Consider the following 13,932-nt stretch of genomic DNA (forward strand, 5'->3'; position numbering starts at 1 on the left):
TTTAAGTTACGTCCTCCCTCTTCCCCTGTAATTGTCTCCTCCGTAAGAGTCGATCAAGCAAAAGTTCTCAGTGGCTGACTTGGCAATGAATCAGTCAACATGTTGTAGCAATTTTTTTCAAATTTGTCTCTGGATTTGAAATGCTTGCGTGAGGACCCATTCTTTTTAAATTTGTACAAAGGAAGATGAAGCCTGTTAGAACAGGTTGGCTTTAGGCACCACTGTAATCTGGCCCTTGCTACCTCTAATATAAGAAGACAATCTCCAAAAGCCAATTTGGGAAATAATGCCCAGTCCATAAATCCATCTTTCCAGGCTTCTAGGTTTTTGAAATGAAAATTTTTACCTGAAGATTACAAAACAAGTAAAAACCAGGATTTAAAATCTATGGAAATTTTGCCTGACCATTAGTTTCACTTGCCACAATAAGCAACAGTCTTTTGGAATCAAAGCAGCTCCACAGAAAGTGTTCCTGAATGAGAGAAAAGTACGCTTTTTAATTTTCAGAGTAACTGAAATGAAGCCGAAACTTCTTAAGAACACAGGAGAAGGAGGAGCTTGTATCACGAACTCAGTACCCATTTAAACTCAGGCTACCTCCTACAAGAATACTTCTAGTTTGTGTAATTCAGATATAAATATCACTTTTATTACAAAGTCAAAAATTCCATGGGTAAAATTCTGTCCATTTAATTTGATTTTTCAGAAAAACAAGGGACTGGGATGGTTGTAGTCTTCTGAGATACTAACTTCAGATATTAACCTATGAGGAAATCTAGAGAAGTTGGGAGGAATAGAGAAGAAAAATATATTAAACTAGGAGACAGGACTCAAAGATTCTTCAATGACTGGCTCAAAGTCTCATACTTCATTTTCCACCCTCAAAAAAAAAGAAGAAAAAATATACTACACATCCCTAATCTCACAGATTATTGTGTGGTGGGATCACAGGATGATGGTAAATTATATGAGTTGCCAAACTTATAGAGAGACCCCACTTTTATGAGCTACCATTATTCTTGCCACAATATGGAAATATTTCAATCACAACCACCAATACAGACTTGGACATGTCACAATGCATCTTGCCTGAATGCATGTATTCAGAATAGCAAAATATTATAACTCTTCTTAATTCTGAGGGACTGCCACAATCAATCTGATTTTATCTTTGTGAGATACCACATTGCAGCAGAAGTTAGCAGGCAATGGGTGACAGATTTAGAATCCTAAAAATAAGACAAAACCTTTAATTTGTTTTGAGAACAAGTGGACAAAAAAAATTGGCTTGGATCATAATATATATTGTTGTGATCACCTTGCTTTTCTCTCTCCTGCTAAATTTCTCCTGTATTCATCAATGAATAGGTCAATGATAAGAAGAGTATTGATCTCAGGACTTTTTCTAAGAGCATCTGCATTGTTTTTCAGACCTTTAAAGAAGCTCAGAATCAAGGATAAATCTTAATTTCTTCACTTATTTCATAGATGCATCCAGACTCTTGGCCAATCATATGAAAATTGTGGAATTTATTACAGTAGCAGCTAAATAAGTGAGTATGATGAAATCATATAAAGCTACTACCCCCATTGTAGAAATTAACTTAAAATAACAACTCAAAGTTCAAGTATTAATGATAGCTAGCCAATGAAATAGCCTTCATATATGAAGAAGGGCACAGTTAAAATAATCTAAATCTTCATAAAACTAGGTTAGTTTATATAGGTGACCTTATATATTTTCTACTTGGACCTCAACACTTATTTAAAAAATGAGAATACTAATCTCAAGAACCTCAGAAATGCTTTAATTTCAAGTAGATAGACTTTATTAACCAAGCCTTTCAGCAGTGGTGGTTAAATGCCTCTGCTTTAAATATTCTAGAGGAGCTGGAAATGGCTAGTGCTAGCTTCACAAGATGTCATTTGGATAACCCCATACATATAAATCATATTTTTTACATACACACACAAATAAATTAGACTTTTCTTTATATATTCAAACTTAGATCATGTCTGCAAGAGTATAAAATATCAAATATTCAAACCTTCAGTCTGAATTCTATCTCTGCTAATTTTTAGATGGGAAAGCTTGGAAAGTTAATTAACTTCTTTGAATTTTAGTTTCTTTTTTCTTTTAACAAATATATAATGCCACTTACATCTTAGAGTTGTTATAAAAATTAAATGAGAATATATATATTTATATATGTATACATATATTTATACACAAACATACATATCAGCAAATAAATGGTGCTCAATAAACACTAACAGAAACAAAAAAGAAGTATTAAGTAGTAATTGTACACCAACAAATTAAACAATCTAGAAGAAATGGATATATTCCTTGAAACACACAAATTGCCTAAACTGACTCAAGGAGAAACAGATAATGTCAACAAACCTATAATAAATAAATAGATTGGATCAGTAATCAAAAACCTCCCAATAAAGAAAAGTCCTGGACCAGATGGCTAAACCAGTAAATACTACTAAACATTTAAGAAAAATTAACATTAATCCTTCCAAAATCTTCAAAAAAAATTAAAGAGGAAATACTTCCTAATTATAAGGTAATGAGTCCCACATTACCTTGACACCAAAGCCTGATAAAGACATCACAGGAAAAGAAAATTAATGACTAATATCCTTTGTGAATGTTAAAATCTTCAATAAAATATTAGCATATTGAATCCAACAGCATATCAAAAGGATTATTCATCATGACAAAGTAGGATTTATTTCAGGAATGCAAGGGTGGTTCAACCTTAAAAAAAAAATCAATGTAATACATAGCATTAAGAAAACAATGGGGAAAAATCCACATGATCATCTCAAGTGATGCAGAAATGTCATTTGACAAAATCCAACACCTTTACATAATAAAAATTCTCAGAAAAGTAGGAATAGAGGGAAAGTTCATCAAAATGATAAAGGATAATTGTTAAAAATTCACAGCTAACATCACACTCAATGGTAGAAGATTGAAAGCTTTTCCCCTAAGATCAGGGACAACTGCGCCCACTTTCACTACTGCTATACAACATTGTACTGGAAGTTCTAGCTAGCACTTTTAGACAAGAAAGGAAGGAAGGAAGGAAGGAAGGGAGGAAGGAAGGAAGGAAGGAAGGAAGGAAGGAAGGAAGGAAGGAAGGGGGGAAGGAAAAAGAAACCAACAAACAAAAGACATCCAAGTTCGTAAAAAATAGGTAAAACTATATGTATTTGCATGTGACATGGTCCTATGTGTAGAAAATCCCAAAGAATCCATAGGAAAGCTACTAGAGCTAATAAACAAATTTAGTAATGTTTTAGAGTATAAGAGTAACACACAAAAATCACTTGTGTTTCTATACCCCAGCAGTGAACAATTCAAAAGGAAAGTAAGAAAGCAATGCTATTTACAATAGTATCTAAAAGAATCAAATACTTAGGAATAAACCTAACCAAAGTGGCAAAAGATGTGTACACTGAAAACTATAATACATTTCTGAAAGAAATTTTAAAAGATCTAAATAAATAGAAAGGCATCCATGTTCATGGACAGGAAGACTTAACATTGTTAAGATCAACAAAGCAATCTACTGAGTTAGGGAAATCTCTACCAAACTTCCAACAATTTTTCTCACAGAAATGGAAGAGTCAGTCCTCAAATTTATATGGAATTATATGGCCCCAGTAGCCAAAGCAATCTTGAAAAAGAAAAATAAAGTTGGAAGACTCACTCTTCCTGACTTCCAGATTTACTACAAAGCCAGCGTAAATAAAACAGTATGATACTGGCACAAGAACAGATATACAGACTAATAAAACAGAATAGAGAGCCCAGAAATAAACTGTTACATAGATGGTTAATTGATTTTTGACAATGGTGCTAAGACTATTCAATGGGGAAAAGACATCTTTTCAACAAATGCTACTTGAAAAACTGGTTATCCTCATGCAAAAAAATAAAGTTGGACTCTTACTTTATACCATATATAAAAATGAGCTTGAACGGATCAAAGACCTAAACTTAAATACTAAAACTATAAAACTCTTAGAAGAAAACATAGGAGTAAATCTTTGGATTTGGCAATGATTTCATGGATATGACAGCAAAACCATAGGCAACAAAAGAAAAAATAGATAAATCAGACTTCATCAAAATTAAAAACTTCTGTGCATCAAAGGATGCTATCAAGTAAGTGAAAAGACAGCTTGCAAAATGAGAGAAAATACTTGCAAACCATAAATCTGATAAAGGATTAATATCTAGAATACACAGGAACTCTTGGAACTCATTAAGGTTAAAAAAAACTCAGTTCAAAAATAGTACTTAAACATATTTCTAAGGAAGATATACAAATTTCCAATAACCACATGAAAAGATGTTCAAAAATCATTAATCATTAGGGAAATCAAAACCTAAGCCACAATGAGATACTACTTCACATCTACCACATCTACCAAAATGGTTATAACTTTTTTTTAAATATAGAGAATAACAATTATCAATGAGGATATGAAGAAATTGGAATGCTCTTGCATTGCTGGCAGGAATGTAAAAGGTGCAGCCCCTGTGGAAAACAGTTTGGTAGTTTCTCAAAAGGTTAAACGTAGAACTACCATATGATCCAACAATTCTACTCTTACATATGTATCTAGAAGAACTGGAAGCAGGGACACAGATTATTTGTATATCAATGTTCACAGCAACATCATTCACAATAGCCAAAAAGCGGAAACAACTCAAGCGTCTAACAACAGATGAATGGGTAAGCAAACAAATATATAGGCACAGACATAGATATATATGTATACACAATGGGATACTATTCAGCCATAAAAAAGTATGGACTTTTGATATATGCTACAGTACTGATGGACCTTGAAAACATTATGCTTAGTGAAATAAGCCAGACACAGAGGGATAAATATTGTATGATTCCATTTATATGAAGTAACTAGAACAGGCAAATTCATAAAGAAAGATAGTGGAATAGAGGTTAATAGGGTTTAGGGGTAGGGAAATGGGGAGAGTTATTTTTTAATGGCCACAGAATTTTTGTTAGAGGTGATTAAAAGTTTGGGATACATGTAATGGTGATGGTTACACAAAATTGCAAATATATTAATCCCACTGGGTTATACATTTACAAATGGTTTAAATAATAAATATTATGTTATGTGTATTTTACCTCACTTTTTTCTTAAAGAAGCATTAGGTATACTTATAAAATAAAAATGCTTTTAGTCATCAGGCAGAGGCAGTATATCAGTCAACTCAGTTTTCGGACCATATTTCTAATGGATAAGGATAAATATTAAAGTCATTAAATTTACTCAGTTTCATGGTCAGACTTTATCCCCAAATGTAGTGCTTTAGAATTTTCAAAGAATTTTCATATATTTTAACAAATTTAATCTTTACACTCACACTGAGCAGGAGACATACTTTTTTTAGATAACAAAAACATAAGGTTCAGTCAAGGTTAAGTGACATGTTCCTGTAAGAATTAAATAAAATAATCCATATAAAATATTGAACAAAGTGTTTGGCACAATGTAACTGCTTAATAAACTTTAGCTCTTACCATATAATAACTAATAAGTGAGTGGAAGAGTCAGGGACAGGCAGAGATCCTACTCTGAGGATCTCCTGGGAAACTTCAAGGGTGCCGCTTCAGCAGCAATCATTAAAAAAATCCCAACTATACAAAGTCCAGGGGTCAGCTGCATCATCCCTGGCACATGAAGGAGGCTATCCAGGGTTTTTATTTTATAATCAGTTCAGTCTTGACCTGATATACACATTGGCAGCTACAAAAGGGGCTTAATCTTTTAATTTTCTCAAACATAGATGCTCAGTTGTATTTATTCTACTCTGGACAGCTCTATCTCTCAGCATCATGACGTGAAAGAGCAAAGCAATCAGAATTCCATGGTTTACATTCTGGGCCCTGATGAGTTCCTTTCTAAAAGGATGTCTCTAATTAGAAAGCCAGTAAGAAAAAAAAGTTTTAAATTGGGGATTTAAAACTCAATAAAAGAATTTCTACAGAGATCATTTTGATAGATGTTACCCCGAAACTGCACAATCCCTGTAGGCAACGTGCCTCCCCAGCAACCCACCAGGGTGGGAGAGCTCACTTAGTGTTCACTACACACGGGGACCCTGAAATGCCCAGAAAAATGCGTCGAATTATCTGAAGCGGAGAAGGTCAATAGCCCTAAATATATTTGTTTAGAATGTACTAATATGGAATCAGAAACAGTCAACTTTAACAGCGAACCTCAAAGTGCTTTCTGGAAGGGAAGACAACTATACAATCAGCTGGAGGCACAAACACTATGGAATCATTTCAGGTTATGGGAAGGTGAAAAAAGAGCAAAAAGAGAACCATTTATTTTGTGATTTATAAAGACCAAGGTAGCACTTGCTCTTCTTCTTGCTTAGAGAACCAAACTACAACTCTATACACCATTATTTCAAGGCTTTCATATGTGACAAAGCTGCTCCTTTATACATTTAGTCATTGTCTTACATGTACTTCAAGTGAAATTTTCATAGCTCAGTCTGGGGCAAAAAGTTTTCCTTATCCAGACTCCAGTCAATTCCTTATCCAGTCCTCCCCCAATTCATGCGAATAACAAGAACACTGCATAGATTAAATCCCCTAAGGATGTAATGTCTCTACTAGTAGTGTATAAATATATAATTTTAATCCATTTTAATTTTTATATACAAGGAAACCTAGATTAGCTAAGGCATTTAAGAACTTTAGAGTTCTAGTTAAAGTTATCTGGCGTACCTTAGGGGTCACCAGATAATACCTTTTTTAACCAGCCTTGCTTATGATTAAAAATCATCCTACATGTCTTAAATCCACTCCCAGTCCTAACCAACAGGTTTTAGCCAACACAATCAAATACAGCTTTGCTACCCCAAGACACTACTCCATGCTGCACATATGCTGTTCAGTGGAGTAATTTACTGCTGCACAATATCTATATTCTATATTTCTATATTCTTTTTAGTTACACACTTCAATCTCATTGATACTGTGTGAAAAGACTTTTTAAAAACTGGTCCAGCTTCACTGACTATATAATGAAAAACATTATCTTTCCCCATGGAAAACAACATTATTGTCTTAACAAAATTAGGTAAGTAACATGTTAACTATGTTGATGCCTGTCTCTAGTAGAAAATAAGGCCCATAACCTAATTTTGAAATGTGGAGAATTTTATATTTAAAAACAGAAGTTAATAGAGAGTTTCCACATATAATTCATTTAAAAGTTTTCCAAGACTGGCGTAGGGATGATAACTCAGATTTAGGATAAGCAAGTAAATTTAGTTTACACCAACAAAAATAGTCAAGGTGAAGAAAGTTAGAAACTACTTACAGAGATCTGAGAAGGACTGAATCACTTTACTGACAGATACTCTCTGACAAAATATAATCCTGTCCTCAACATGGATGCTAATTTCACAGAATATAGCTTACTCTAAAAATTTTACTCTAGAAAAATCAATTTTTAACAATCTGAATAACACAATTTTATTCCACTCAGGTCTCCAAAAACCTTTGGTAATACTAGATTTGACTGATTTGTATCTGAGGAATTCTTAGTCAGTCCTTAAATTAGCCAATCCCTCAACATTTCTATCCTTGAATCATTTGGGTTTTGACATAGACATCCTACCTTTCCTCCCAAGGAAGGGTGTTCTATCAAATGCTTAAGAGTAATTAATGGCAAAAAACAATTAAAATAGATGTTAAAACCCCCAGGTTTGTTTTTATGCTATTTAGTAAGCTTCCTTGCAGAGAATTTAAGTAAAATGCTTTAGACTTTATTACTGTTTAAGCATATTAGAATGCCTTTGTTCACTTTATAAACCCCTTACGCAAAGAACTGCTGCTCGCAGATTTGTTGCACTCAGATTGGGTGGTTAGTATAATCAGGTTAATATGTTAAAAAGAACTTGACATAGAAATTATTAATGAGTAGAACAAGGTCACTACTTCTGAGCTGAGGTCACTTACAAAGAATGCACAAATGAAATTATGGTTGACTTTTATTTACTTGACTATCTTCTTGCACTGGATTCCTTTGGCAACATATCTTTAAACATTTAAAGCCCTGTTTACAAGGATGCTCTGAAAGAAGCTTCAAACCATTATGCCCCTAATTGAATTCCCCAGGAGTCCAGTAAACTCAGAGGAATAAAGAAAAATCATAACATTTGCTAAACCATCTCAAAACATATTTCACTGCAATGTTACGTGACCTGTTTTTTGAGGTTAAAGATGAATGAGAAAATATTACTGAATGCTTCATTATTTAGACTAAAATCAAAAAGAATTTTACCTATTAGTGGTAAGCTAATTAAATCAGTCCAGTTTTAACTTTTCTTCCAAGAGAAATCAGACGATAAACAGTAACAGCATTTTATACTGCATGTGACCGCTCTCCCAGAGTGTAAAAGCTCTCGGGAGGAGAAAAGCATCTTTAACCAAAGACAATTATTCACAATAAAGGTATGAGAGAGACCTGACAAAAATTTATAGTCCCGAGGGAAAGTATCATTTTATCTGTGAATTCAGAACAAACTCCAGTGGAGGAAGAGAAAGTAAAAGTTTTTAGCAACCAATTAGTTTATTAACATGCCCTCTTCACAATTCTAAGTTTACTTTAAAATAGGCTTGTACGATCTTTTTATTCATAGTTCTTCATACGCGCCTGTGTTTGTTGTGACTACTAAGCAAAAACATGTGGATCTCAGCATTCCCCAAAGAATGTTCAATCCCTTTCTACTTACCTGGTTTGTATGTTATTCCAGGGGGGAAGAGGAATCCCTGTTGGGCAGCAGCAGCTGCTGCCAGGGTCCGCTGGTCATGTGGAAAAATTGGGATCATGAGCGGAGGCATGTGACCCTGAACCTGCTAAACAGAAGAGAGCCTATGATCAGACAGAGCACACGGATGCCAAGAAGTATTTGGTTTTCACTCTGGGTGTTGTGCTGGTACCCAAACAGCCACCCACTTTTAACCTCATTCCAAATCTGCTCCCTGAGAAAATTCAGGCAAAAACTCCCCAAATCCCGTTCAGATTCCATTAGCACACCAAGGACATAACTTCATTGTGAATTTGCTTCATCCTTGGTTCTACTAAATTATATACATGGTTTTCTTTTATCTTGACTTTTTTTCTTCTTTTTAAACAAAGAACAAGAAGAAATAAGTTTGCTTCTGTCACTGTACAATGTTGAAAGGTTTTTGCCCTTTCACCTGCTTTGCATTCTGTGCTTTATTTTGAAAATAGTATTTAGTATCCTTGGTCAGAAAGTAATGTCTAATTGTTATATATTCCAGAAGCTGCGTCTCCCCAGTTTAGGTATCTTATTTCAAAGCCTCAGTGCATTATGTTAAACATATAGCTCTTCAGATTTAAGGCTAGTACATCTTGGCTTCCAATTAAACTAATATTCTTTGCCATACACACCTCGATGTAACATATAAATTGCTTGTCTGGCTAAGCAGTTTTACAGCTTTATGCACTACCATGTAGCTCGGTAATTACGGAGTTGTATTCAGAGAGCATTTCATAATAAATCCTACTATATCAAATTTCATTTGACCTCAATAAATGTATCAAAGAGCACAAAAATGCAAAATAGAAAATCTTCACTCTATATCAGTATTTGTATTCCATATAAAGAAAATAAGAACTATGGCAGAATCACGCCTGTGAAAATCACATTTTAATTTCCTAGCTCCTTCCTTTACTCTACGCATGCTGTTCTGATTCCAGAACAGCATCACAAGAAGGTTTTGTACTGGCTTTTAGGGCATAGTTTTATAAATTAAACTATACGACTTTTGTTATTTAAAGATCAAAATTAGGATGTACTAAGAGAAATAGTCGTTAAGTTCAAACTGGATCTTTGGCCTAAAAGAGCTGCATTATATCTCAATTAAGATACAAACCTTTACCAATAATTCTATCAACTCTAAACCCTTCCCCCGTTTAAATTCCTAAATCTTTTCTTTAGGCAAAATTCCATATACTGGCTGTTGACCCTGTTTAAATAGCACCAACTTGCCTTGTCCTGTCCCTGTTCCCTTCACAGCCAGGGACATAGTGCAAAAATGCTTCTGTGTAGGTCTAAGAGGTTTCATTTACCAACAGTTTCTCTCTAGGGAAGCCCTAAGATGTGGGTTAATAAAGGGCAAGCAAAAAATAAACACTTTACAGTATTTTTCTGAATTCATTTCTCAGGAAAATCAACTTATAATAAAAAGGTCTTTGTGCAATTACTACCTTGCCAGTGGGGCGTGAAAGAAACTAGCTTTGGGCAGCTATTTCTTCCACTTTAGCTGAGGTAAGCCCAAGTTTTGTACATTAGAGTACAAACTTAGCTTGCTTAAATTGGAGCTGATCCCCTAGTGCCCAGGTCTTGCCTTTAACCCTGAAGCAAAGCACTAGGTTTGCTGTTCAACTCCAGCTTGTTGTGACCTGATCCAAACCTGAGATGTCGAAAATGAGGGCATGGTTCTATGTCAAAAAATAAAACATAATATTTTTTGAGTGACTATTGTTCAGTACAAGAGTATATCAAAGGAAATCACTTCATTTACTTCTAGAAATATGGTCCCAGTGTATACCTAGAGCACAGCACAGACACCTCACTCTCCAAAGAAAGGAAACAAGAAAGTGAGATGTCTGGGTATCAAATTTATGTATTCTTTCCTTCTTTCATTTAACAAACATTTATTAAGTTATTATTACATGTTATGGATTTGAGAAGTAGCTGAAAAAATGGGAGCTATTTTGCTTGGAAGAGAGAAGATATATGATTATCTTCAAATATTTCAAAGAATGATGTATAAAAGAAGAACTAGATTAAGTCTGAGCAGTTACAAAGACCAGAACTAGGCTAAAAAATTAAGAGCTTTCAGGGAAGTTTAATGCAAAGAATTTTCTAATAATGAGTTATTTAACAAGCATTCTGATTAAAGAGGTTGGTTGTGTGCACCATTTCCCTAGAGTTGGTCAAGTAAAGGCTATATACTCATGTGTTGTTAGAGACACTTGAAAGGATATGAGTAACTAAAACCCTGATTAGATAATGACCTATAGAGCCTCCTCAACTTCATAATTCTCTGATTGTTTAAAAGTCAACATTAGGACAATAATGTCATATATAGTTATTCCTTTACTCATTCATTCAGCACATACTTATTCAGAAATTACTACGCCTACAAAGGCTTTGCTCAAACAAATCTGAGCTTAAATCTATACACTGCCATTGCCTTAGCTGTGTGATCTTGAGCAGTTACTTAACCTTTCTGAGTCTATTTTCTCATGTGAAAAACAAAGCTAAAGATATGACTTTAACACAATTGTTGTGAGGATTAAACAGGCAAGAAAAGTAACACTTGTGGCGCAGTGACTGACATATAATAGGCATTCAGTAAATGTTAGATCCTTGTTTTTTTCCTATATAGTTTGCATATTCAGTACTAGAAAATTATTAATTACTGATTAAACAAGAAACAGCGGATCTTAACCCAAAACTCTACTTCAAAAGAGAAAATATGAGCCAACCAAATAATTCAGTTTGGCAGGCAGAGGCTTCTCATATTCTTAGCAGATACCATGCATCACTGAGCACTATCCCATCTCAAATATCTAGAAAACCAAGAAAAAGAAGTGGAATTGCAAGCCTCTTTTGAAGATATAATTTAGGATCTTTAGTGTTATTCATTAAATTGCATCTTAGAATGAAAACACAGTTTTATTTTTATATGAGTCCCCAACTTCTTCAGATCTTGAGACAACATAAGGGGATCAATGGCAATTAGGCATCTGACCTTAATTATTGAATCTTATTGTCTGAAGATATTTCCTTTGTAAGTAGCTATATACATGAGATAAATAAACCATCTATAGTCATTTTTAATGCCAAAGAGCTGTAGGTGTTTCATATTAACATAAGTTGTAAGAATTTAGGGAAGTTCCTTTCTGTCCATCTCCTTCTACAAGGTAGGATATTTTAGAAAGTTTCAAAGCTATTAGCTGAGGCAGTTTCAATACATTGAGGAACAAAGTGTAAATAATGAGGGGGATAGAAGACATTGTGAAAACAACGGTAATGATGGAATCATAGAGTTGAAATGGAGCTTAGAGTTTATCTAACCTAGTAGTTCTCAAGATGTGGTACCTGACCAGCAGCATCAGTAACTGAGGACTTTATAAAAGCAAATTATCAGACTCCACACTCCAGATCTATGAATCAGAAACTCTGGGGGTTGAGTCCAACAATCTAAAATTTAGATTAAAATTTAATCCAGAGCAGTGCCTCTCAAGCTTTAGTGTACTTCAAAATTAACTGGCGTGCTTGTTATAACAAAATTGCTCAACCCCACTTTCAGAGCCTCCAAATGAATAGATCCGAGGTGGAAACCTGAGAGTGTACCTGTTCTAACAAGTTCCCAGGTGAAGCTAGTTAGTGCTGCTGGTCCGGGGACCATTCTCTGAGAACCACTAATTCAGTTCAAACCTCACAATTTACTCATGGGGAAACAAGCTGCTAGACAAGGTAAAAGATACACGCTTGAGGTCACACTTCATATAACAGAGCTGGATCTAGGGTTCAGGACTGCCAATCACCCTCCAGTGTCTTTTCCATTATATAACATAGACTTCAGTGATAGAAAAGAGAGAAATCATGTGTGCACATTCTTTGGCTAGAGAAAATCTGGAGGTATACAACTGAAAATAATTTTACATTTCAAAGGTTTGTCACTGAAGGTGACTGGAGTATGGATATTATATTGTTCAGTTTCAGCCTGTTCCTTCACTCTTATTTTGTACCCAGAACAGTTTGATCTCAAATGTATTGCCATTAATTCCAATTAGCTCATTAGCTATGATCATTTAGTTTCAAATGATAAAAATGCCCTTAACTTATTTCAAATAATATAATGATGTGAAAATTGAAAATGCCCTTTATTAAAGACAAGCCAAAATATCCTGTAGCCAATTAGAATCTAGGCTGAGAGATGATGAAAAGCTCCAATTACAGAAGTAATAACAGAGGTAATGATGATGATCATCATCATCACAGCAGCTAATATTTTCTAGTATTTCCTGTATGTTGAGCACTGGGAAAGTACTTTACATGCTCTATCTCATTTAATCCTCAAAACTCCATGAGGTACCTACTGTTACTGTCCTCATTTATTTAATGAAAGAGACAAAACCATGAGAAGTTAGGTAACTTGGTCAATTAAAAAGTGGCAGAGCCAAGATTCAAGGCCAAGTATGTTAGGCTCAAAGTCTATACTTTGAAGTACTGCATCATATTAAGCATAAAGTCATCTTTTGCTAAACAGACCTAAATGAGATAAGGAATATAATTCTTTGTGATAACAATTATGTGATTGAAAGTTTTATAAATATAATTGTAAATCTAAATGCACTTGTAATAAATAATACAGAGAGATCCCATGTACCCTTTATTCAGTTTCCCCCAATGGTAACATCTTGAAAAACTATAGTACAATGTCACAACCAGGACGTTGATACTGATACAATCCAACAATCTTATTCGTATTTCACCAGTCAGATACCATTTTAAAGGAATTACGTGTGTTAAAAACTAGCAAGAGTAAATAAGGTCTATGAAAACTTTCAACTACCATCTTTCATACAAAGCTACCAGTATGACCCAGTGCAAATAATGTGAATGGAAATCACGAATTAAAGCAACAATTTCCTCCTTTCATAGCTTCCCATTTAACTTTACTTACTAGAAGAGTATTGGTTGAAGATGAGACAAAAATGGAAAGCAAAGACAAGGTAGGGGAGAGAGATAAAGAAAGAGGGCCTGGTGGCCACACAAGTATCTCATAAGCATCCAAAATGTTTTCCTTC

At 34.4% G+C, this 13,932-nt stretch overlaps 1 protein-coding gene across 32 annotated transcripts in view; it reads right to left on the reverse strand.

Annotated features, from left to right (window-relative positions):
- Positions 1-13,932, reverse strand: part of SOX6 (SRY-box transcription factor 6) — a 626,002-nt gene that overhangs the window by 129,022 nt on the left and 483,048 nt on the right. For 25 of the 32 annotated variants that reach the window (XM_072969599.1, XM_072969571.1, XM_072969578.1 and 22 more), the window contains one exon: positions 8,813-8,936. In XM_072969599.1, coding sequence (XP_072825700.1) covers positions 8,813-8,936 — 124 coding nt within the window. The remainder of the gene's footprint in view (positions 1-8,812; positions 8,937-13,932) is intronic. The other 7 variants (XM_072969596.1, XM_072969569.1, XM_072969602.1 and 4 more) reach the window with 1 other exon arrangement.

Source organism: Vicugna pacos, chromosome 10 (genome assembly GCF_048564905.1).
Source record: "Vicugna pacos chromosome 10, VicPac4, whole genome shotgun sequence".
NCBI lineage: Eukaryota > Metazoa > Chordata > Mammalia > Artiodactyla > Camelidae > Vicugna > Vicugna pacos.